The 25,843-nt window shown below is 40.5% G+C and overlaps 2 protein-coding genes across 4 annotated transcripts; one reads left to right on the forward strand and one right to left on the reverse strand.

The window, feature by feature from the left end:
* Nucleotides 1-4,636: 4,636 nt before the first annotated feature.
* Nucleotides 4,637-6,128, forward strand: LOC103430552 (exopolygalacturonase-like). The gene is made up of 3 exons (XM_029089851.1): nucleotides 4,637-4,640; nucleotides 4,813-5,216; nucleotides 5,322-6,128. Exons 1-3 carry the CDS (start codon nucleotides 4,637-4,639, stop codon nucleotides 6,126-6,128), a joined length of 1,215 nt encoding a protein of 404 aa, XP_028945684.1.
* Nucleotides 6,129-7,020: 892 nt separating this feature from the next.
* Nucleotides 7,021-25,438, reverse strand: LOC103430553 (E3 ubiquitin-protein ligase PRT6-like). Of its 3 annotated transcripts, none has more exons than XM_070808995.1 (15): nucleotides 24,905-25,438; nucleotides 23,470-24,576; nucleotides 20,804-22,044; nucleotides 18,679-20,667; nucleotides 18,017-18,068; nucleotides 17,290-17,917; nucleotides 10,539-10,747; nucleotides 9,906-10,441; nucleotides 9,703-9,807; nucleotides 9,516-9,582; nucleotides 9,314-9,391; nucleotides 8,433-8,476; nucleotides 7,892-7,982; nucleotides 7,669-7,786; nucleotides 7,021-7,527 (listed from the first exon to the last, which is right to left on the reverse strand). In XM_070808995.1, exons 1-13 carry the CDS (start codon nucleotides 24,962-24,964, stop codon nucleotides 7,892-7,894), a joined length of 6,207 nt encoding a protein of 2,068 aa, XP_070665096.1. In that variant the 5' UTR covers nucleotides 24,965-25,438; the 3' UTR covers nucleotides 7,021-7,527; nucleotides 7,669-7,786. The 3 variants fall into 3 exon arrangements, with proteins under 3 accessions (XP_070665096.1, XP_028945421.2, XP_070665095.1); XM_029089588.2 differs by having other exon boundaries at nucleotides 7,892-7,979; nucleotides 8,408-8,476; XM_070808994.1 differs by lacking the exon at nucleotides 7,021-7,527 and having other exon boundaries at nucleotides 7,730-7,787; nucleotides 7,883-7,979; nucleotides 8,408-8,476.
* Nucleotides 25,439-25,843: the final 405 nt, after the last annotated feature.

Consider the following 25,843-nt stretch of genomic DNA (forward strand, 5'->3'; position numbering starts at 1 on the left):
CAAGGTAGACTAGCAAACATGCCCAACCTTTACTCACATTCGAGAAAACACTCCCAACAAGATTGCTTGCTCCAAAATCGAAGAGGCACTGCCCTCCGAATCTCGAGAGCCAGACTCCCAACATGATTACTTTCTCAAAAATCGAAGTGACACTGCTCCCCGAATCTCGAGAGCCAGACCCCCATCATGATTGCTTTCTTAAAAATCGAAGATGCATCGTTCTCCGAATCAATCGAAGAGACACTCGCTTTCTCAAAAGCTGGGCTGCTCAGAGACCACGAGGGCCGATCTCAGAAATCGAAGAGGCACCTTCTTTTCTAGCCTTGTCAGCACCTGTCACACGCACACTCAGCTTTGCGGAAATTATGGGCATTCTGTCGAAGACTTCTCGAGAGCCAGATACGACAGACCACTTTTTCAAAGTGCTCTGACAGAGTTAAAACATGTGAAGCTGGCAGCTCCCACTACCGTGCTATGACCAAGCAGGGTAAAGGAATAGCATTACTACTTGTTGTTAGGGAGACTCCTATATATGTCGACCTCCATCTCCAACGGACAGGCAGACCTGCAAAAATGTTCAACCCTTCCTCATATCTGAGAGGGCACTCCCAACGAAGCCTTTCGAAATATTCAGCTTTCTTTCCCCCCGATAATACCTTTGCAAACAAGCTATACTAGAGCAAGAATATCTCATATCATCAGGGTTAAAAGCAAGAGTATCCCATATCATGCTTTTTCCCTGTCTTTTCCTTTGGCCTTGTTGTTACCTGCAAGACAAGGAGAAAGAGAGCAATCAGTCAGCACTTGGAATCAAGCTTCCAGCCAGGAACTGACTGCCTGGAACCCCTTACCTGATTACTTACCTGGCATTGCTCTCGAGTACTCATCTTCAACATCTTATGTTTCCAGGGAAGATACCGCATCTGCTTGAGGAACAGATAGGGCAAGTGCGAAGGATACAAGGAAGCATGTGGAGACAAGCGTAACAGCACACGTGCCGATACATCCATTACTCTGTCAAAAGCAAAAGTATCCCATATCAGTAGGGTCGAACGTACTCTAGATTTGATGGACTTGTTTTGACCCTCAAATTCTTCAGTCGGCTCTGGAGGAAACCAGAAAACCCTCCAGCTCAGTTCAAGAATAAGCCTGTGGAAAGTTACTTCTTCAAAAGCAAAAGTATCCCATATCATCTCTTCTCATCTTTCTTCTCTTTATCCTTCATGCTGCTGCAAGATAGGGAGAAGGTGAACAATCAGCCGGAGCTCTGATTGCTTACCTTGTCTGTCACCTCTTTCAGCAGATCCCCTAGCTCGGCGACTTAGGAGACTCCTACTACATGGTTTGTATCGCGCTTGACCAAGCCTGAAACTACAAGTAAGCTTCAAGTGAAATTGATACATTACCTTGTGCATCTCCACCAGTTAAAGATACCACCCCTGGATGGAGGAAGAGTACTTCCAGAGAAGATGCCACATCTACCTATGAGACAGATAAGGCAAGTCAAGACGATACCACACTCCGATACTTAGAAGTTTCGTGATTACGAGATCATTCTCTCACAATATTTCCTAATGTCATTTGTACTAAATCATTCACTTGTACTCACTAAAGGAGAGCTTGAACCTATGTACTTGTGTAAACCCTTCACAATTAATGAGAACTCTTCTATTCCGTGGACGTAGCCAATCTGGGTGAACCACGTACATCTTGTGTTTGCTTTCCTATCTCTATTCATTTATATACTTATCCACACTAATGACCGGAGCAATCTAGGGAAGATCACAAAAAGCGACCGTTTTTGCTGCCTAGGATCTATCTTGCAAGAGAACGGAGAATTAGATGGAGATCTCAACCATAGAATACGACCTGGATGGATGAAGTGTAAGAGTGCATCCGGCGTGTTATGTGACCGTCGTAGGTCACTGAAGCTCAAGGGAAAATTTTATAGGACGACAATAAGGCCAACGATGTTGTATGGCACAGAATGTTGGACGGTGAAGCATCAACACGTACACAAAATGGGTGTAGCGGAGATGAGGATGCTTCGTGGGATGTGTGGGCACACGAGAAAGGATAAGATTGGGCATGAGGATATCCGAGGTAAAGTAGGAGTAGCCGAAATTGAAGGAAAGATGAGAGAAAATCGGTTCCGGTGATTTGGACATGGGCAAAGAAGGCCGACTGACGCTCCGGTTCGAAGATGTGACTACGGGACAGAGGTTCAGGGCCGAAGGGGTAGAGGAAGACCTAGGAAAACTTTGGAAGAGACTCTAAGAAAAGACTTAGAGTACTTGGATCGAACGGAAGACATGACACAAAACCGAGCGCAATGGCGTTCTAGGATTCATATAGCCGACCCCACTTAGTGGGAAAAGGCTTTGTTGTTGTTGTTGTTGTTGTATATTTGATTATATTCAATCTCAGCATTGGATTTAAAATTTTAAAATTTAAAAAATTAAATAGGTTTGAATCCAACGGTCCAATAATTAAAACCGACGGTTTGAAAAGAGTTGTTGGCTCGTTTTGGGTGGGTGGCCTAACATTCTCGTTAGGAGCGGGCTCCACATTCAGTTAGCCTTCACGTGATGGGCGCGTTGCCTTACTGTGGCCTCCACTTTTATGGGTGTGTCCATGTGCATAAGGTGGGCCAGCCTTCCCTGGCCGGAATTCTGGGTTAAATTTGCCAAAATTTTAGTTTTTAACTCAAAACTTATTTTAGGCTCAACTCTTGGAAAAGAATTGAGTTAGTTTTAAACCAAAATTTTAGGTTTTAACTAAAGGATTGGAGATGGTCGTATTTAGTTTTCATTTATAAAAAGGTGAAAAATAAGAGATTTCGTAGTATTATTCAAGGAATTTGAAGCTGGGATTAATTTTTTGGTCGGTAGGTCGCTAGGGTGGTCCAATGGTCTCAGGGCTTGAACCGGATTCACGTTATTGCTTGGGCCGGTCCAAGTCGGTAGGCCCTAGACATCAGATATTGTTACATGGAGTGAAACATGTTTTGTGCGTTCCTCAAATCACTTCTATGAGTAATGCTAGTAACAACAACAAATAAAAATTTTACGTCACAAAACATGAGTTTTCCTCGAGTAATAACTTTTTGGTCTAATTGGATTAATGGTCCTCATGGTGATATGATAATTGGAAGATAATCCTTGTGGTAAAAAAATTCGGATTTAAACCCATGTGGTGAAGTTCGTTAGGAATTAAGCCCAAATCAAAATTTTCGTTAATTAGTTTGTCTGTTAAGTTCTTCTTCTTATCCCAGAAGAGAAATATCTAGTTTCATAGATATGCAACAAGCTCCCTTTGCCAAGGGATCTAGCTTAAAATCTTATTGGCTTCATCCTTGCTGTAGACTGCCCTGTGGATAAAGTTTCCTGCTATGTATCTGACGATGGTGTTGCCATGCTTACCTTCGAATCTCTTGCCGAGACATTTGAATTTGCAAGAAAGTGGGTACCATTCTGCAAGAAATATTTTTCGATTAAATCATGTGCACCTGAGTTTTACTTCTCACAAAAAATTGACTACTTGAAGGATAAAGTGCAACAATCTTTTGTGAAGGAGCGCAGAGCGATGAAAGTAAGTACCTAATGGCCGAAGCTTCTTCTAGTTGCAACTGAATATTCACTCATGATAATTTGATATCAAAACTAAATGAAAGCAAGCATGCTAGTTGTTCGGCTATGGGCTTATTACAATAAAAATCAAGCATGTAAAAGTAATGAAGCAAAGAAGATCTAGAGTCGGATCCATTGGCAAAAGGAGCTTGCTGCATATCTATGAAACTAGATGTTTCTTTAAAAAAAAACACACACACACACAACTTGATGAAGAAACTAACAGAAATTTTGATTTTGGGCTTAATTCTTAACGGACTTCACCACAAGAGTTTAAATCTGAATTTTTTATCACATGGACTATCCTCTGAGTACCATATCACCACGAGGATCATTTATCCAATTAGGCCTAACTTTTTTCTTTTGCAAAAAATAAGAAAGCTAACTTTTTATATCTCATATAAAATAAAATTTTATTTTATTTCAGTGTAATTGGGTATTATCCAACTTCTTTAGGTTTTTGGCATGAATTTACACATTGTAAGGAAAGCTCCCATCACTTAATGTCGTTTTCTTCACAGGGATATGAAGCATATCCCACTTAACCCCATTTTTATCGGGGGATGAAGCACTTAATTAACTTTTTAGCAGAAAAATTTCTTGTTCGAGCCTCAACACAATCAAAACACTTTTCTTAAAGGTTGAAAATAATAAGCAAGATAAAAACTCCCTAAAAAAGCACTTTTTTTGCAAGAGAAGAAATAAGCACTTTTAGGACTTCTTACCCATTTGTCCATATTTTCTTATTCTAGACCGTATATTTTTATTGTATTTATATTATTTTGTTGCGTACCCTAAACTTCCATTTAAGTCATAGCATTCTCGATTCAAAAGAAAATTCAACTCCTATAAATACATGCAGTTTTCCTTCTCTCAAATTACTACCTTGAAAGAACTCAACAGTCCATCCAAAGTTACAAAGAATTGTTGACAACAGTTCAGATAGCATGCAAAGCAGCTCTATTTCGCATTCTCAAGCAACCTCAAGCTCCTGTCGCTCTAACTTAATGGGTACGTCTGCATGACCTTTCGTTTCCAAATTCGATATGAAAGTTATATACTTGTTCCCAATTTTTTGTTTTCCGGTACAAACTCTATCTTTGTTCAATTTATTATACGAAAATTTGATACGGAACTTTATGGAATTGAAACTGATTGTTTTAATTTGGATTTTTTAATGCAGTTGGCTATTGGGCTTTTGTGTTCTTATTCTTAGCATCTATTGCTAATGCGAAAGCCGAAGTCTTTTATGTGACAAATTCAACATATGGAGGAAACCCTAGCGGCGATATTACGCTTGCTTTGGCTGACGCTTGGAGAGCTGCCTGTTCATCGCCATGGCCAGCCAAAGTTGTTATTCCAGAAGGGGAATACTACTTAAGAGGAGCAATTTTACATGGTCCATGCAAATCTCCCATTGAGGTTCAAGTTCAAGGGTATTTGCGTGCTCCACAAGAAAGCAGCCAACTCCTTCAACAGAATACTTGGGTTGGCTTTCAATACGTTGACAGGCTCACCTTATTTGGTGGTGGAACTTTTGATGGCCAAAGTAATTGCCACAAATATAAAAGTTGCCAATCCAACAGAGTATTTGTAAGGACATTGTAATCAATCCTTGCTTTTGTTTACTTAAGTCGATTTTTATCGTTTATTTAATTATATGTCGCTAATACTTGTTTTGTTTTAATGCAGAATTTGAGGTTTGATTTTGTCACAAATTCAGTGATCGAGGGCATAACTTCACTAGATAGCAAAAATTTCCACATCAATGTTTTTGCATGTCGCAATGTTACATTCCAATATGTTACTATCACCGCACCTGAAGACAGTGTCAACACAGATGGAATTCACATCGGGAGATCGTTTGGGGTCACCATTGATCACACAATAATTGGAACAGGCGACGACTGCATTTCTCTTGGTGACGGTAGCCAGAACATTGTCGTGACCAACGTTACTTGTGGACCAGGGCATGGCATAAGCATCGGGAGCCTAGGAAAGTATCCAGACGAAGAGCCCGTGGTTGGAGTCAGAGTGAAGAACTGCACACTCACTAACACACAAAATGGTGTGAGAATCAAAACATGGCCGGGTTCTCCAACATTTACAACTGCCTCGCATATTCACTTTCAAGATATTAACATGGTAAATGTTAGTAACCCTATTTCTATAGACCAAGAGTACTGCCCTTACACTTATTGTGGAAAAGATGATCCATCCAAAGTCAAGATAAGCGACATCAGTTTCACCAACATCAAGGGCTCATCTGCAACCCCAGTTGCAGTCAAGCTTATGTGCAGTAGAAAAATACCGTGTGATGGAGTCGGGTTGACTGACGTGGACCTCACGTACATCGGAAGCAAAGGCCCTCTCACCTCTCAATGTGCTTATGTCAAGCCCTACATTACTCGCGTGGCGAATGCTCTTGCTTGTGCTACCTGGTCATATTCTAATAGTCTAAGAAGTGGAAGAAATCTCACTAATCTTCTCACTAGATAGTTTGCTGCTTCTCTGGTTTTGTTTTGATGGTATATCATGTAAGAGGTAGAAAATAGGTAGTATTGGGCTTAGTGAATGTGTGTCTTTTGCTTTTGATTTAGGGTTACATTGGTTCCCGACCTAGGTTTATGGGTCTGGGGCGGAATCTATGATTGTGGCCCTTTGAACGCACTATAATTTCATCAGTAAATAAAAAATAAATAAAAAATAAAGTTTTATCAACACGGTTGCATTTTTTTTAGCTTAAAACATCATTAGTATTCATTCAAAATGGATTAGCTAAAATGAGCATGATTCCCTTTGAATCCTGGGGATTTGATCCGTGATGCTTTATTTGAAGATTATACTATTTAATCATCAATAAAATGTTAATGATCTAGTCGTACCATGAACACACTTCTTTTTTGGTGCAGTTTTTGCTCACCGACTTTTTGAAATTTGTGTCTATTTACTACACCGATCTCAAAATTTAAACTCATTCAACAATGATAAAAAAGGTGATGAGCATCACCATTACTTAGTGGTGAGGAAAAATTGGTTTGAGCCAAATCAAACTAAAAAGTCTAGGAAGGCGAATAAAAATCTGGATCGATCTTCCAATTGGAACATACGATCAAACTCAACATGGTAAAAGGTGCTTTTATTAATTTAATTGGGTGTAAGGAATTTCTGTTGTGATAATAATTTCCAAAACAAAATAATGGTTTAAAAGATTATAAAAAACATTTAAGCTTAATTAGTTAAGTTTCAACGCATCACATCTCAAAACACAGCGAAACTCAGATCTTGATCAAGCACCTGGAGTCGAGCATGAACAGCATCTGAAAATTTGATGGCAATTCATTTTCCGACCATTTTGCCGGAGTGCGTAAAAGGACGTACCGTGTAAATATTAGCCTAAACTCGAAGCCAATTCTTTTTATTTTCAAACTTTAGCGCTATGGAAACCTTTAAGGGAAATCAAAGGAAATGCCTTTTAACAACTGGAAGTCTCTATTAACAGTACACAAGTCACACTCTCCATCTTCCCCCTCCCTCCCTCCCTCCCTCCCTCCCCCTCAGCTCTCTGGAGATAAAAAGAATGCTTTTTAACAAATTAAATAACAGAGAGTGAGAGAACGAGCGGACGAGCGACCGAGCGGGGGCTCCTTTCCTCAAATCCTAAAGCATGCAAATGCCGCTACCCAGAAATCAGTGGCTCATGACTGATGGTATAACTTTTATGTACAACCGTTTGATGGACAACTCCCTGTGAAGATAGTTTGCAGCCAGCCTTCAGCTTTCAGCATCATATCGAACTGTACATGCATAAAACAACGGATGGAACAACCTGCCGCCGACAAACTGGTCTTCCCTTGGGACCAAATTTTCAACCTGCTGAGAGGAATACCCCAAGCATCTGCCGGTGTAGGTAACAAGATATTTAGTAACAGTACGATTTAACAAGCAAACTAAAAGCAACGGTGATGATAAAGAGAACAAAGAGTGTTCTGTATTTTTCAGAATTGGAATAATTATAGGATCACCTGTAGCCACTAACCTCAATGTGCAGTTAACTGAACCATTGATCCAAGGTCCAGATTTATTGTCAGAAGTGGATATTCTCTGCTGCTATCAAGAATCCTTTGCCATCAATCTGCGTCAAACATATATACCACCTGAGATGCCAAAAGAGAACATTCAGCATCGTGAATAAAATCGGACTAACACGGAACTTGGTAACATGATGAACTACCATCCATGAAGTTCATGATTGTCTTTACCTAAAAATCCAAACTAAACCATGAAGAAAGAACCAATTGTAGTTTGTCCAAGGACCTTGGAGCTTCGATCAAGGCCATGAGAAGCAACCTTCCATGCAAAACATAAACCATTTACCATAAAACTTAGATCCAAAACAGGAAATAGTTTCAATTTGAAGTTTGGAACGTATAAATTAAGGATTCTTCAAAATGAACTTGCAGATAAAGCTCAACACATGCCCTTCACTTGAGAAATTTCAACACAAGGTTTAGTTACAAATCATGGATGGTGGGGGTAGGCAAGGGGCTCCAAGTGGATGGTGGGGGTGAGGCAAAGGGCTCGAAGTGGAGGGTAGAAGGGAGCGTGAGAGAGGGGGCCAAACTCTTTTTTTCAGATTTATTTCTTAAATGAGTAATGAGGGTACAATGGGAATAACGAGATTACCATAAACTGTTGAGTGACAATGGGTTTCTTCAACATTTACTACATTAAAGAAAACATTATGCAAAATTAAGAACGTGGCAAAAGATTCTCACCAAGTAAGTTAAAGCTGCATAGCGTTCCTCGTTCAAGTACAGTGGCTTTCCTCTGTGCATTTCAACATCCTGCAATAACAAAATTTACAATATGATACACAGAAAGCATAAACCCCTAGAAATCAATGAATGCACTAAAAGCACAAATAAGAACAGGAGCGTCCACAAGTACTACTTCCAACATCTTCGTCTTCCATTTTACATTTTCTTTTTGAGGGTTTTGGGCTGATGGAAGAATAAAACTGCAAAGCGACTTTTGCATTTTATTCAGAAAAACCGTATGCAATAAAAGGGGGAAATTTCTTTTTTCTTTTTTATTTTTTTTATTTGACTTGGGGGTTGGAGATTTGAGCTAAGCCACACAATGGGCTAGCCATAATTAAGTATTTCCCTTGGGAGTTGAACCTGAGACCTCCTACTTACAAGTGCAAAGGAATACCATTAAACAGCAGTTCAAGTGGCAGAAAAGGGGAAATATCTAAACTGCCTGAAAGGAGCTCCATGAAATGCAGTATCAAACATTCTTTTGCTTCATTCTATAGATGTAAAACTCCAAACTGAAAGAGGAGATATGCAACTATAGTGGGTGGATGGCATAATGAGAACATCCTCTAAAAACCGATGCCCCATTCCTCCTCTTGCCAAAGCAATAAAAATAAAAGGCATTTCACAAGTAAGCCCTTGAAACCATAAAGATGAATGACTTGCTAAAAAGTCCTATAATGCAAAATATCTCTAAGGACCCTAGGCTCAAACCTGTATGACTTCCAGGATCAGAGCAGCTAATTTGTAAGATGGATAGACAAGGGTTCACTAGAATATGGTATGATTATTTTGTCATTTCAAATTGTTTACAAGGGAAGATGATGAAAGAAATAGAGGAATACAATAGCAGAAACCAATTACCTCTTCTCCAAAAGCATCCAAGTAGGGCGATGGCCAAGGAGCTTGCCGTGCAGACCTCTGCAGCAGAATTGTTGTCCTCTGGATTCACAGCAAAAAAAATTAATCATCTCCGCAAACAAGAATAGACATAGAAACAAAATTAAAAGATCTGAAAGGCAGGATTCCAAACATAATTATTAAAAAAAGGAACCACAATGCATACCCTGATCAACAGAAATACACCAGTACCAGAACCACAGGACACTGCATGAGTTTGGCATCCACTTTCCCTAAGATAAAACATCAAATTTAGCAATGATGGAGCAATGGGCATAAACATTCTCTATTGATGGATGCACCTAAATGGATAATTTATCTGATAATAACGACATATATTAGTGAATACATACCTGCAACATGACTTCCAGCTTGGAGAACATAATCTCCCACAAAGCAAGCACAATGCAGGGTCATCAAGGATATTTTTGCAATCAGGACAACGCTGTTTTATGTACCTGCAAAAACATAACCTTTCTGAGTAAATTTTAATTCTCGAGAGATCCTTTTAAAAGACAAGAACTCCAGTAACAAACCAAGAAGCAATTCAACTAACCTCTGCAATAGGTCCTGGTAAACTTGGGGAAGACGCATCAATTGGAAGGGAACTGCAGGGATACAGTGCATGCTTCCCTGAAATCTTTGGACTTCAAACTCCTTCCGAAAATGATGGAACCATTTCTGAGTTATTGAACGTACCACATTATCCTTAAAGATAACATCCAGAGAAGGAATCTTTAACTTGCTTTCTATTTCCTGAACATCATTTAGCTCCACTAGTGCGACATAAGTGGTGTCCATCATGTCACCAATAGCATGAGATCTATCCAAGACATTATACCTTTCATGGAATGGTACTCGGGAACAGGAGTTCAATAGCTTCAACAGCAATGCACACCTCCGCAAATAAGGGAAACTCAGGCTACGAACTATGTTCTTGATATTAGGAGAAGAGCCAATATAATTTGAAACAAAAAATTGCTGAGTGGCTCCAGATTCTTCCATAAGTTTAGAGAGGTCAGTAACCAGGCAATCATCAATACCTAATCCACTAATGTCACATTGATTTTTCCCACAATATGTCATTATGCCCTGCATTCACCATAATGAATTAGGCCACTAGATGTTTTTAATGCTACTTAAGAATTATGAGAAAAAAAAGAAAGAAGAAGAGGTGCCGCTAACATACCTGAACTACAGAGACAACATAAAATAAGTGCACTAGGGACAACAATGAATCTTCACATGATAAAAATCGGTATGGAAGACAAAAAAGAACCCACATCAATGATGAAAAAGGATCGCGAGCAAGGACAGGATCAGAAGCTCGCCTCCAGAACTGAATATCAGGATACGATACTGCCAGATCAGCATATTCCAAGATACGCAGCATAGCACCTGTGAAACATAGCATTGATGAGGATTTAACCGAATAAAGTAAAATGCTTCAAATTTTGGCAAGCATAACACCTAAAATTTTGCACATGTGAAACTTGAATGCTTAATAGTTCTTTCGTGACTTCCAATAGGGTCCAAGAATTCAACCAGCCGCAGCATTCTCCATTATACGAATGAATAGTGCTACTTATCCCAGATTTCTCTCAACTTTTTTTTTTCCCAATCAGACATGATATATACACCACATCATTGCATTAAGAAATGCAGCAATGTTTTAGAATCCAATGTGAGAATGCCATGTAAAAGGTTGGGGTCAACAGAGTATTGATCACCTAAAAAATCACTTTAATAAATTCATCCTTTGAAAGAAAAAACAACAACAACAACAACAAAGCCTTTTCCCACTAAGTGGGGTCGGCTATATGAATCCTAGAACGCCATTGCGCTCGGTTTTGTGTCATGTCCTCCGTTCGATCCAAGTACTCTAAGTCTTTTCTTAGAGTCTCTTCTAAAGTTTTCCTAGGTCTTCCTCTACCCCTTCGGCCCTGAACCTCTGTCCCGTAGTCACATCTTCGAACCGGAGCGTCAGTCGGCCTTCTTTGCCCATGTCCAAATCACCGGAACCGATTTTCTCTCATCTTTCCTTCAATTTCGGCTACTCCTACTTTACCTCGGATATCCTCATGCCCAATCTTATCCTTTCTCGTGTGCCCACACATCCCACGAAGCATCCTCATCTCCGCTACACCCATTTTGTGTACGTGTTGATGCTTCACCGTCCAACATTCTGTGCCATACAACATCGTTGGCCTTATTGTCGTCCTATAAAATTTTCCCTTGAGCTTCAGTGGCCTACGACGGTCACATAACACGCCGGATGCACTCTTACACTTCATCCGTCCAGGTCGTATTCTATGGTTGAGATCTCCATCTAATTCTCCGTTCTCTTGCAAGATAGATCCTAGGCAGCAAAAACGGTCGCTTTTTGTGATCTTCGCTAGATTGCTCCGGTCATTAGTGTGGATAAGTATATAAATGAATAGAGATAGGAAAGCAAACACAAGATGTACGTGGTTCACCCAGATTGGCTACGTCCACGGAATAGAAGAGTTCTCATTAATTGTGAAGGGTTTACACAAGTACATAGGTTCAAGCTCTCCTTTAGTGAGTACAAGTGAATGATTTAGTACAAATGACATTAGGAAATATTGTGAGAGAATGATCTCGTAATCACGAAACTTCTAAGTATCGGAGTGTGGTATCGTCTTGACTTGCCTTATCTGTCTCATAGGTAGATGTGGCATCTTCTCTGGAAGTACTCTTCCTCCATCCAGGGGTGGTATCTTTAACTGGTGGAGATGCACAAGGTAATGTATCAATTTCACTTGAAGCTTACTTGTAGTTTCAGGCTTGGTCAAGCGCGATACAAACCATGTAGTAGGAGTCTCCCAAGTCGCCGAGCTAGGGGATCTGCTGAAAGAGGTGACAGACAAGGTAAGCAATCAGAGCTCCGGCTGATTGTTCACCTTCTCCCCATCTTGCAGCAGCATGAAGGATAAAGAGAAGAAAGATGAGAAGAGATGATATGGGATACTTTTGCTTTTGAAGAAGTAACTTTCCACAGGCTTATTCTTGAACTGAGCTGGAGGGTTTTCTGGTTTCCTCCAGAGCCGACTGAAGAATTTGAGGGTCAAAACAAGTCCATCAAATCTATAGTACGTTCGACCCTGCTGATATGGGATACTTTTGCTTTTGACAGAGTAATGGATGTATCGGCACGTGTGCTGTTACGCTTGTCTCCACATGCTTCCTTGTATCCTTCGCACTTGCCCTATCTGTTCCTCAAGCAGATGCGGTATCTTCCCTGGAAACATAAGATGTTGAAGATGAGTACTCGAGAGCAATGCCAGGTAAGTAATCAGGTAAGGGGTTCCAGGCAGTCAGTTCCTGGCTGGAAGCTTGATTCCAAGTGCTGACTGATTGCTCTCTTTCTCCTTGTCTTGCAGGGAACAACAAGGCCAAAGGAAAAGACAGGGAAAAAGCATGATATGGGATACTCTTGCTTTTAACCCTGATGATATGAGATATTCTTGCTCTAGTATAGCTTGTTTGCAAAGGTATTATCGGGGGGGAAAGAAAGCTGAATATTTCGAAATGCTTCGTTGGGAGTGCCCTCTCAAATATGAGGAAGGGTTGAACATTTTTGCAGGTCTGCCTGTCCGTTGGGGATGGAGGTCGACATATATAGGAGTCTCCCTAACAACAAGTAGTAATGCTATTCCTTTACCCTGCTTGGTCATAGCACGGTAGTGGGAGCTGCCAGCTTCACATGTTTTAACTCTGTCAGAGCACTTTGAAAAAGTGGTCTGTGCTCTCGAGAAGTCTTCGACAGAATGCCCATAATTTCCGCAAAGCTGAGTGTGCGTGTGACAGGTGCTGACAAGGCTAGAAAAGTAGGTGCCTCTTCGATTTCTGAGATCGGCCCTCGTGGTCTCTGAGCAGCTCAGCTTTTGAGAAAGCGAGCGTCTCTTCGATTGATTCGGAGAACGATGCATCTTCGATTTTTAAGAAAGCAATCATGATGGGGGTCTGGCTCTCGAGATTCGGGGAGCAGTGTCACTTCGATTTTTGAGAAAGTAATCATGTTGGGAGTCTGGCTCTCGAGATTCGGAGGGCGGTGCCTCTTCGATTTTGGAGCAAGCAATCTTGTTGGGAGTGTTTTCTCGAATGTGAGTAAAGGTTGGGCATGTTTGCTAGTCTACCTTGCCACGAAGCACAGATGTTGACACACAGGGATTTTCCAATTATCCAGCAATGGTACTGTTCCTTTACCCTCTCTTCGATTTTTGAGAAAGTAGTCATGTTGGGAGTCTGGCTCTCGAGATTCGGAGGACGGTGCCTCTTCGATTTTGGAGCAAGCAATCTTATTGGTAGTGTTTTCTCGAGTGTGAGTAAAGGTTGGGCATGTTTACTAGTCTACCTTGCCACGAAGCACAGAGGTTGACACACAGGGACTTTCCAATTATCCAGCAGTGGTACTGTTCCTTTACCCTTGTGGGTAATAATATGGTAGCTAGACCTTCAAAATTTATGGGTCTAAACTTTGTTAGTGCTGTTTCTTTGCTATTCTTTTACCTTTCTTGGTTAGAGCGATGTAGTGGGAGCTGCAAGCTTTACGTGCTCAATTTTGGCAGAGAACTTTGGCAAAGTTATCTGTGGTACCCATGAGCTAGTGTTGCGTGTGGGAAGTGGGTGATTGAACAGTAAGGTTCATGTGTTTTCTACTTCCTCAGAAGTCTTCGACAGAATGCCCATAATTTCCGCAAAGCTGAGTGTGCGTGTGACAGGTGCTGACAAGGCTGGAAAAGTAGGTGCCTCTTCGATTTCTGAGATCGGCCCTCGTGGTCTCTGAGGAGCCCAGCTTTTGAGAAAGCGAGCGCCTCTTCGATTTCTGAGATCGGCCTTCGTGGTCTTTGAGCAGCCTAATTTTTGAGAAAGCAAACGCCTTTTCGATTTCTGAGATCAACCCTCGTGGTCTCTAAGCAGCCCAGCTTTTGAGAAAGCAAACGCCTCTTCGATTTCTGAGCAGGCGCCTCTTCGATTTCTGAAGACCGTCGAGTGCAGATTTTTATAGGGGCTGGCATTAAGTTCCAAAGCACACTTGAATCTCCACCAGTAGAAGCTCCATTCTTGCACTTCTAAGATCTTGATTTGTCCAACCTCTTCTCTCTTCAACACCTTTGAAAATGTCTGGCCCCTCCGACCGTCGTTTTGACTTGAACCTTGTTGAAGAGGCAGCCCCGCCTTCTCCAGACAACATATGGCGCCCATCCTTCGTCTCCCCTACTGGTCCTCTTACCGTTGGGGATTCCGTGATGAAGAATGATATGACTGCTGCGGTGGTGGCCAGGAACCTTCTCACTCCCAAAGATAACAGACTACTTTCCAAACGGTCTGATGAGTTAGCTGTTAAGGATTCGCTGGCTCTCAGTGTTCAGTGTGCAGGTTCTGTGTCTAATATGGCCCAACGCCTATTTGCTCGAACCCGCCAAGTTGAATCATTGGCGGCTGAGGTGATGAGTCTCAAACAGGAGATTAGAGGGCTCAAGCATGAGAATAAACAGTTGCACCGGCTCGCACATGACTATGCTACAAACATGAAGAGGAAGCTTGACCAGATGAAGGAAACTGATGGTCAGGTTTTACTTGATCATCAGAGATTTGTAGGTTTGTTCCAAAGGCATTTATTGCCTTCGTCTTCTGGGGCTGTACCGCGTAATGAAGCTCCAAATAATCAACCTCTGATGCCTCCTCCTTCTAGGGTTCTGTCCAGTACTGAGGTTCCGAATGATCCCCCTCCGGTGCCTTCTCTTTCTGGGGCTCTACCGACTGCTGAGACTTCTCCTAAGCAACCCTTGTGAAGGCTCCCTCTTGTTTGTTTATTTTGACTCATGTATATGTACACATTTGTAGCTTATCGGGGATATCAATAAATAAGTTTTCCTTCATTTCAACGTATTGTGTTAAATACACCAAAACCTTCTTCGCTAAGTTCTTTGAATTTTCTTTTGTTGAAGCTTGTATGTTGAAGCTTTCTGAGTGGAGCATGTAGGTTGGGGTAGTGTTCCCTTAATTTCCCGAGTGAGGAAAACTTCTCGATTGGAGACTTGGAAAATCCAAGTCACTGAGTGGGATCGGCTATATGAATCTTAGAACGCCATTGTGCTCGGTCCTGTGTCATGTCCTTCGTTAGATCCAAGTACTCTAAGTCTTTTCTTAAAGTCTCTTCCAAAGTTTTCCTAGGTCTTCCTCTACCCCTTCAGCCCTGAACCTCTGTCCCATAGTCGCATCTTCTAATCGGAGCGTCAGTAGGCCTTCGTTGCACATGTCCAAACCACCGTAACCGATTTTCTCTCATCTTGCCTTCAATTTCGGCTACTCCTACTTTACCCCGGATATCCTCATTCTTAATCTTATCCTTTCTCGTGTGCCCACACATCCAACGAAGCATCCTCATCTCCGCTACACCCATTTTGTGTATGTGTTGATGCTTCACCGCCCAACATTCTGTGCCATACAGCATCGCTGGCCTTATTGCCGTCTTATAAAATTTTCCCTTGAGCTTCAGTGGCATACGGCGGTCACACAACACGCCGGATGCACTCTTCCACTTCATCCATCCAGCTTGTATTCTATGGTTGAGATCTCCATCTAATTCTCCGTTCTTTTGCAAGATAGATCCTAGGTAACGAAAACGGTCGCTCTTTGGTATTTCTTGATCTCCAATCCTCACCCCTAACTCGTTTTGGCCTCCATTTGCACTGAACTTGCACTCCATATATTCTGTCTTTGATCGGCTTAGGCGAAGACCTTTAGATTCCAACACTTCTCTCCAAAGGTTAAGCTTTGCATTTACCCCTTCCTGAGTTTCATCTATCAACACTATATCGTCTGCGAAAAGCATACACCAAGGAATATCATCTTGAATATGTCCTGTTAACTCATCCATTACCAACGCAAAAAGGTAAGGACTTAAGGATGAGCCTTGATGTAATCCTACAGTTATGGGAAAGCTTTCGGTTTGTCCTTCATGAGTTCTTACGGCAGTCTTTGCTCCTTCATACATATCCTTTATAGCTTGGATATATGCTACTCGTACTCCTTTCTTCTCTAAAATCCTCCAAAGAATGTCTCTTGGGACCCTATCATACGCTTTTTCCAAATCTATAAAGACCATGTGTAAATCCTTTTTCCCATCTCTATATCTTTCCATCAATCTTCGTAAGAGATAGATTGCCTCCATGGTTGAGCGCCCTGGCATGAACCCAAATTGGTTGTCCGAAACCCGTGTCTCTTGCCTCAATCTATGCTCAATGACTCTCTCCCAGAGCTTCATTGTATGACTCATTAGCTTAATACCCCTATAGTTCATGCAATTTTGTACGTCACCCTTATTCTTGTAGATAGGCACCAAAGTGCTCGTTCGCCACTCATTTGGCATCTTCTTCGTTTTCAAAATCCTATTGAAAAGGTCAGTGAGCCATGTTATACCTGTCTCTCCCAAAACTTTCCACACTTCGATTGGTATATCGTCTGGGCCTACTGCTTTTCTATGCTTCATCTTCTTCAAAGCTACAACCACTTCTTCCTTCCGGATTCTACGATAAAAAGAGTAGTTTCTACACTCTTCTGAGTTACTCAACTCCCCTAAAGAAGCACTCCTTTCATGTCCTTCATTGAAAAGATTATGAAAATAACCTTTCCATCTGTCTTTAACCGCGTTCTCTGTAGCAAGAACCTTTCCATCCTCATCCTTGATGCACCTCACTTGGTTTAGGTCCTTTGTGCCTATCCTCATCTTTGAAAGAAAAAACAAGGATGGAAAATAACTCTTAAATCTAACTGTCATCTTACTGTAGGGATGTTAATTGTAATTCTGAATGGCATCTGATTAGTGAATCAGAAAGCAAGAAACAAATATTCACAGAAAGTCACCAGAAACATATGAAATAAATGGCTTTTACTGGTAGCAATAAGAATACCTTGTCCACATGTTTCATTGCGAACGTCTATGGAAACTCCAAATAGAATAGATTCTGTAAAGCTTTGAATTCCTATAAATCTCTGAAGGACATGAAGAGAATTCTTTCTTCTGCTTTGGACTATTTTCAGCAACAAGGACAAAATAAATCTACTTGATTCAAGTTCCTTATACAACGCATTAAGGCCAAAGCTTGGTGTTGCATATTTCCCATCAGAACGAGCAGCAATTTCTGTTGATAGTAGAGAGTACTTAATTGTGTCCCACATAAGCATTGGGTGGTTAACCCTGGCAGATCCTGATATCTTATCCTGTTTAGTTGGAAAATACATCTTACTGAGCAATCGAAAAATTGGTTCAAGGTCTGAGGTCGTTCTTCCACATCTCTGAAGGGGGAAACCTTTAAGACTTCCAACCTTCCCAGATGCCTCTGCTGCAGATCGCAAGAGAGCCAACCCTTGTTGAAGCTGAAGAGAATTAATTTCGTCAACTGATTTGACCGATGGACCAGTAGCATGCGATGAATTAACACCTGAATGCACAGGCTCCTTGGTGACATGGAGAAACCCTGGCAATGCGGGCAAGACAGAATTTGCAAGTCGACGGCATACAGGGCAGAGAAACTCCCCCTATGGGAAAATGAACAAACATGCACAAGGTTAGTAATAGAATCCTCATCCATTCACTACAGGCAAAAGTTGGAAAAAAAATGCAGGGAAACCTTGTACCTTATCCGGATCTGCAATATGTCCCCCTTCAAAAACAATTCTTCTGAGATACCTGCATGGACAAATAAGATGGGACAAGTTAGGCCATTTTCAATAAAATATCAATAATCTTCCAGAGCAACGTGTATGATATATCTTACTATTTTTCGTTAGATGTTGCAATGCATCATAACTATAAAAGCAGGAAATTCATTTTTTAGCAACCATCGATTTGGAAAACCACACCATACCCCCTTGTAGAACAAATAAAGAAACCAAAAAAATAAATAAAAACTGAATGAAAAATCATCAAGGCAAGATTAAAGGTTCACACAGGTCTTCCTAAAGAACAAGACAACTCCACTTGCAAGGTTAAAAGCAAGGCCAAAGAGATTAAGAGAAATGTATTCTGAAACCGTCTTTTCCAAAGTTTCTGCTACTGGATTGCCCTTCCAAGTTCATTGCACAAGGTGTGACCACTCTCACTAGCAATCAATAAAACAACAGAGAAGGCACTCCCTCTTAACAAATATTTTAATAGCATTTGCATTTGAAAAAATACAACTTCCACTATTCATGCAAATAATTAAAAAAAAAATTCCATAATTAAGATTAAGAAGTGATCAAGAATTCCCAACCAAAATTACTAAGGATTGAAGATTTCTCTTATTGAGAGGATTTACCTTTCCTTCAACGAAAATAAATAACGATCAAGGCATCCCTGATGCACAGCATGTCCACAGGAAGAAAGATAAATTCCATCACAATCTGTCAGGCCAAATCCGTCACGCGCTGAAAGACGAGAAGAATCTACTGGCACCCTTTCATTAGGAGCACTTTCAGAAGATGAAGGAATCTCTGTTGCCTCTCTAGAAAGAGCAGCTATATATGTTCCAAGTAACATAAATTCAGCATGCTTAGTTTCTTCTTGATCCCCTTCAGGAGTTGAAAATCCCTTATCCTCTAAAGGATTAGAATGAAGTATCTTATCACGCATTTCCTTTTGGATGGAGATGTACATATCGTCTTCCATTGTCTCAAATGTAAATAAAGTCTTCACCATATCATCATTTGATTCACGTGGCACTTGGATATCAGCACTTAATTCATGGAACCGGCCCTTGAGAAAATTTATAAGAGCGGCAACATCCCTAGGTTGTCCATGATAGGCAAATTTGGTGATTGCATTCTGAACCAACTGTCTGCAAGAATAAGATGGCACCTGTTCTGGTCCTGAACCTCTTGATAAAGTGCTTGATCCAGATTGATCACTCACCTTGTTTGTGGTAATAGAGATGTGCTCCTTGTCTGTCCAAGGTGGTTGCTCCCATGACCGGGGACCTCTTTCTATGAAACTTAAGAGTCTAGATTTCTGAAGTAAAACCAAGTAGGATATGGGATTTCTGGAACTGGGATCATGACAAAGAGAGCAAACAACTTGTTCAGATTCTTCCAAGTCATCTTCAATATTGAGTTTACAAACCTCTTGCTCAGATTTTGAACCCTCATCCACAGTGGAATTTACACTGGCCATAAACTTAGATTGTTCGGCTCTCATTTTTTCCAATATGGCAGCCTGTCTCTCTCTAGCTTTTGCCTTGCGCTTCTCAGAGTAAGAAATTGAACCTGAGGTCTTAGCATCACCATTTAAAGAAGATTGTGATACGTGACCAATCACTTCAGGTGCAAGTTGTTGTAATATGGTCATACATCCGGAATCAATCTCTACAAACTTCTTTAATAAGCTTCCAATTAAAGAAGAGAGGTCGCAACTGCCAGCTTCCAAACAATTGTTGACATTCTCTTTCTTATACATCCTCATCGAGATAACAAGAAGTGACAGTAAGCTTTGTTGACCAGCACCAAAGTATCGCCCTTCAGTAATTTCTTCCCCAGCAAAAGCTAGCATTGGAATTGCATCTCCATCATAACAAGACTTATCACCAGCTTCCTTATGTTGAGAACAAATGTCTAATGCTAATGAGAGTAAGTGCAATGCAGTTAAGAGAACACTATCAGGAGCTCGTGAATCATTTGATTTATCAGAAAAAACAGCATAAAACAGCACAGCACGGATAATTTGAAGCACTGATTTACAAGTAGCTATTCTAGCTACCCCTTTGAAAGGAGAATAAATCTTAGTCCATCTGGGTAGCTGAGTGGTCAATGCACAAACACCACGAAAACGCAAGTATCTTTCTTCTGCAGCTTGCAGATCCCTCGAGTTCCAACGAGAGTAGTACAAATCCAGTTCTTTCCAAAATGTCCATTGTAGCGAATAAGTCCCCTGATTAAAGCCAGAGGGATTGGAGTACACGGCAATGGATTCCAAAATTCCATGTAGCTGATCAGACTTGGAGAGATCACGAGGAAGAGATTTCACCAATTGACTATGAGTGCCATCTGCAATGGCTAATTTATGAACCAACTCTCTTTTCAAACTTTCAGCTTTAGTTAGACCACAAAATCGCCTTTCTTTGATTATTTGTATAATAAGAGTGAGCATTTCTTGCACTAGAATAGTTTCATATTCACTAGAGCGCTCAAGGTTCAAAGAAAGGTAGCTGGACAGGCCAAAGCGTTCTATAATTCTGTTAACATAAGGATCAGCTGGAGCTAAGGCAGCACAGCACTGAAGCAGAAACAGATCAAGCTCCAAACCCTGTTCAGACCTGCAAAATTAACCATATGATAAAGAGACAATCCTGAAAATAAAAGGGGAAAAAAGAGTGAAAAGAAAATCAATCATTACAAGAGATACATTTTCCCCCTAAAATGCATGCCACAGATAAAGCATAAATCACTTACCAGCGAACTGAACGATACCACTCACAAGGTAACAGGGCGGCATCCCCATTTTTCCGCCACATTCCAGCATGAACCTCAGCACAAAATACTCTGATCCGAAGGGGATGCTCCATAACAAAAGCAGAAAATCCATATGGGTGGCAGCCTCCCAGAATATTTCCAAAGAAGTCAGTGAAAATAGCTGATGATGAATTTGCAGAAGTAACGCTAGCCAGATCTGGCACTTCACCGAAACATCTTCTTAATGCTTTCTGTAAAAGCAAGGAAAGTAAACGGTGTAAAGGAATGTGAACAGATATATCCTGCGAACTAACATCATATGTTATGTCTGGCCAATCAGACAAATTCAGAACGCGTTGAGCATCCAAGTCCATGGCACCATCTACTTCCATAGCACTATCATCAAATCCTGCAGGATTGCAGACATTAACTGAATCAATTTCGTCAGTAACCATCAATTTACTCTCCTGCCCTGCACTTTTGCCATTTTGGGTGTCAATACTCATATTGCAATCACTATGTCCATGTGATGAATGCTGCTTGCCATGATCTTCACTTGAACTGCCAAGTCTACCAAAAATATATTTTCCTTTCCTGATCTTGGATAATGTTCTCTTCAATGCTGAAAAATTGCTAACAGAGAAATTGCTAGTACTTGGAGAAGAGGCATCAAGAAGAGTCCTGGAGGTATTATCAACTCCCAGCCAATTCTTAATTGCCCTCAAGCACTCATATGTTAGCCACATCACAGAAGGTGGAATCAACAAATCAGAAAGAGCATCCGATTTATCTTCAGAAACCTTCGACTCGCACGCAAATGAACTACTACTCCCTACTGCACTGCATGCAGAACTTTCCTGGGACAGCCATCCTACTTCTGAATGCCTTAGGCTATCCATGTCATCCATATCCTGCTTATATGTTCTGAAAAGAGAGTCTTCATCCATCTTGTCAATAGCCACAGAAAATGCCCCATCCACCAATAAAGAATGAATGTTGGCAATTGAATGACCTAGAACAAATGGCAGATGCATATTCTCATTTTCTTCTTCAATGTGTAAGCCTGTTTCTCTTTTCTGTGGGTTCATCCCTTGAATGAAAGCCAAGAGTCGTGTCCAAGTTCTTGAAATATCTTGCTGGTCACGTGTTACGTATTTGGGCACTGTAGCATGGCTCATAACAAATCGAATATCTTCAATCACACGAAATGTGATCTCATACAAATTTGACAACGTGGTAACCTATAAGGGTAACCAACAATTTTACTACATGAGACCAAAACAAATGAAAAAGTAGGAACTTTTATAAAGCAAAAGAAAACGCATCAGGTACTCAATCACAATAAAAAAAAGGTCGTACCCAGTGCACAAGGCTCCCGCTTTAAGCAGGGTCTGGGAGAGGTGAATGTCGGCTAGTCTTACCCCCATTTATGGAGAGGCTGCTCCCAAGTCTCGAACCCGAGACCTACCGCTCATGGGCGAAGGCACTTGCCATCGCACCAGGTACTCAATCACAATGAACTAGAAAAACAAAAAAACGAAAACAAACAGAAAAAAAAAAAAAAACAAACAGAATGAACTCCACAACCGGAGCATAAAAAGTACCATAGTTAGAACACCATATAAGCACGACATGACTTTAGATTAAAACATAACTACACAATCTATAAGTTGGGTTATCAATTCCATAATGAAGGTGGCAAGGACAAGGAAGCAATGTGCAGAGGAGTAACGATCATTTCGCAACCTATAGAGATATATTATATTATTATATAAATAAAAGGAGATCAGTGAAACATTCAAAATACCAACAATTGTCCACCCCTAGTTAGATTTTCAAAAGAAAACAATTTAATTGGTGGTAAATTAGTTATCACATTTGGAAGTAAATAAAAAATTCAGTAAAAACCAATATTTTAAAAGGCTTGCCTCAGAGCTCGCCTAGGCGCCCTCTAAGGCTGGGCTTGAGGGTTGTCGCCTCTGTTTTGAGGGAGTGGGCGTAAGGCTTCGCCAGAGCCGCCTAGGCGGCGGAAGGCACGCCTCAGGGCTTTTTTTTTTTTAAACTCCCATACACAAATTTTGGGTAGGGTTTTAACTGCCTCATACCTCTTCCTTGCACTATTGTCTCTCTGCCTTTTTTTCTGATTTTTATTTTTAATATAATGGATGTGTGTGTTGTCTGCGTGCATTGTTATGTGTGCTCATTGTGCTTTTCATCCTCAATTTTATATACATATATATATATATATAATATAATATAATATATGTCTATATATGTGTATATATATTTATAATATATGTATGTGCTCAGGATGATTATTGGTTAATAATCTTTTTTTTAATATAATATATATGTACGCTCAGTGTATATATTAAAAAATTTAGGTCCTGTGAGGCTTCGCCTCATGCCTCACGCCTAGGCCAGGCTATCCCTTGGACGCCTCGCCCATGCCTCACGCTTTTAATACACTGGTAAAAACTCTAAAAATTGAAGAATCCCACGTATTCCTGATTAGTTATCTTTGAAATTTTCTTTTAAATAACCAATTGTAAATTCACCTTTTCAAATTAAAAAAAAAATACAAAAATCCAATTGGCACACATGTGGGCATGTGCCACGGGGTTAGGACAGCACTTAAAGAAAGAAACAAAAAATCAATGCATTACCTGTAAACGACCGTCATCCCCAGCACAGGAAATGAAAATATCTTCCAAGCATCCCATCAGCATAGACAGTAGGTTCATTTCTTTAACAAGACGAGGTGTTAAAGTTGGCACCGTGAAGATTTGTACAGAGAATACAGAGAGCAGTGGATACTTTTTCGAAGAATGGTCACTTAATCCCTTTATGGCTTCACTTACAACGGCTGGGTAATAACTCAGAAATACTTTGGCAAACTCAAATTTGAAAACTGGTTCTCCCAGCAGTTTCAGTAGCAACTCATGCAGCCTTTTCGTAACAGTGTCATTCAAAAACCTCTCTGCTCTCACAAGAATCCCCAATAGATCCCCTGATGCTAAAACCGTCTTGGATACAGAACTTAGCAGACTCTCACTGTACTTACAGAATTCTAGAAGCATCTCAACCACGACAAAAGTTAACTCATTTGCAACCTTTCTATGCCCTCCAACTTGGTCACTTGCTCTAACATTTTCCCGCCAGATAGTTTCACCAAGAACCAGCTTGGTTTTCCATATATCAAACAGGCAATCAAGAACAGGCCCTACGATGTTTGCAATCTCCTTCGGGAGAGGTTGTATCTGTTCCACACCTTTATGCTTTGAACAAAAGCCTTCGCGCTTCCATGCTGTAACATCACCACAATCACAACAACCACCACCAGTATAAATAACTGAATAATCATGATCCTTGTGGTTCCCATTCTGAAAACACGGAACACAAATTGCACAGGTTGGATCATTTTCACAAGTTCGGCATCTGTATGCAATATCGTTCTGTCCCCAAACAGCTCCGCAAAAACCACGCTGCCCAACACTCATTTTGGAGAGACTCCTCAGGGCTGCCTCAGGTTCGCCCTCAAACATCAACCACTGCAACCACGACATGTTTTCACGGAATCTATTTTTCCTGCTTGCACCTTGTTTCTTAGCCCCTGGTTTAGCTTCATTTAAAACTTCTGCCACTTCCTCATCAGCAGGTAGAACAGCGGAAACCAGTTCCGGTATCCGGTGCTTGTTTTTCTTAACATAAGCAATCAACCCTCGTTGATATTCACCAAGAAATTCGTTTGGCACTCCCAATTGAGCAAGCCTCTGGCATGAATAAAACAAAAACATAAATGTGAACCTTTCTTATGTGTAAAATTACGATACAAAAAGACAGCCAAAAAAGCACATATACTTTAAAAGGTAGTTTTTTTTTTCCCAGAAATTTCACTCAATTACTCTACAAGTTTTATGGTATTAGCTCTGGAAAATGATCAATAATTCAAAAAAAAATAATTCAATAAAATTACAAAGGAACAAACTTTCAACTACACATGAACAGTTAATTGTATCCCAAATACCGTATAATTCAACAAACTAACTGCTGAAAAAAGACAGAAAAAGAAAAGGATAATCAGAAGCAGAAACGTCATACCCGCACGATTCGATCACGATGCTTGATGTGGATGGATTCAGGAGGCAAATCGACTTCCATAGTATCAGAACTCCAGCACCGAGCAAGCCAATCCACGCAGCACAAACAACGCGTAATCCCAGAGCTTTCACTCCCCAGGATTACTTGACAACCACAATAATTTAGAGCAGTAAAGCCTAATAATTCTTCCTAATTCGACAGCCTAATCGAATTCCCCAAGCCCTAATACACCATCCGAGAGTCGAATATATACAAATAATTGTACTCAACCAACTCTCTCTCTCTCTCTCTCTCTCTCCCTTGGCGGCTTATGCAGAAGGACGCGAAGAATCTATCCGGAGAGAGAGACAGAAGATTTGAGAATATAATGGAGTGTGATTGAATATTTGTGACAGATTGCGTGTAAAACTATCAATTTTGTTCTTCACAGTTAATTTTTCGATGTTGTTTGGCTGGATTTTTATTATTTTTTATTTATTATTTTAATTATTTATATCCTTTGCAGCGGTGGTTGCAGTTTTTTCACAGATTCATGTGATTAGTTTTAATTTTCACATATTTATAACTTGTGGATGCATGGGCTGTGGAGTTGCAAGCCACCCCAACTTGAGGGAACGGAGAGGCCATGGAGTTGGGTGGATAACACTAACAGGCCAGCCCAACTTCGTCATCAGGTTGTGTGGGGCGGAAGAGTATTCGGAAGATAATTTCTGTAGTAGAAAAAATTAAGATTTTTTTTTAGCAAACGATATTATTTATATTAATTTTAGGTTTTAAATCAACCTTAACTTGCTTCAACTTTTTGGTCAAATAATGAGTTTTAAATCAAAATTTATTTCTAGGGTAAATTTAGGTCAGGATTCTTCTTAGCTTGGTGGCGGCAAACCCACCATATATGTGTTTTTTTTTTTTTGTATTTATAAATTCATTGAATCCAAC

This window comes from Malus domestica, chromosome 12 (assembly GCF_042453785.1).
Source record: "Malus domestica chromosome 12, GDT2T_hap1".
In the NCBI taxonomy this organism is placed as follows: domain Eukaryota; kingdom Viridiplantae; phylum Streptophyta; class Magnoliopsida; order Rosales; family Rosaceae; genus Malus; species Malus domestica.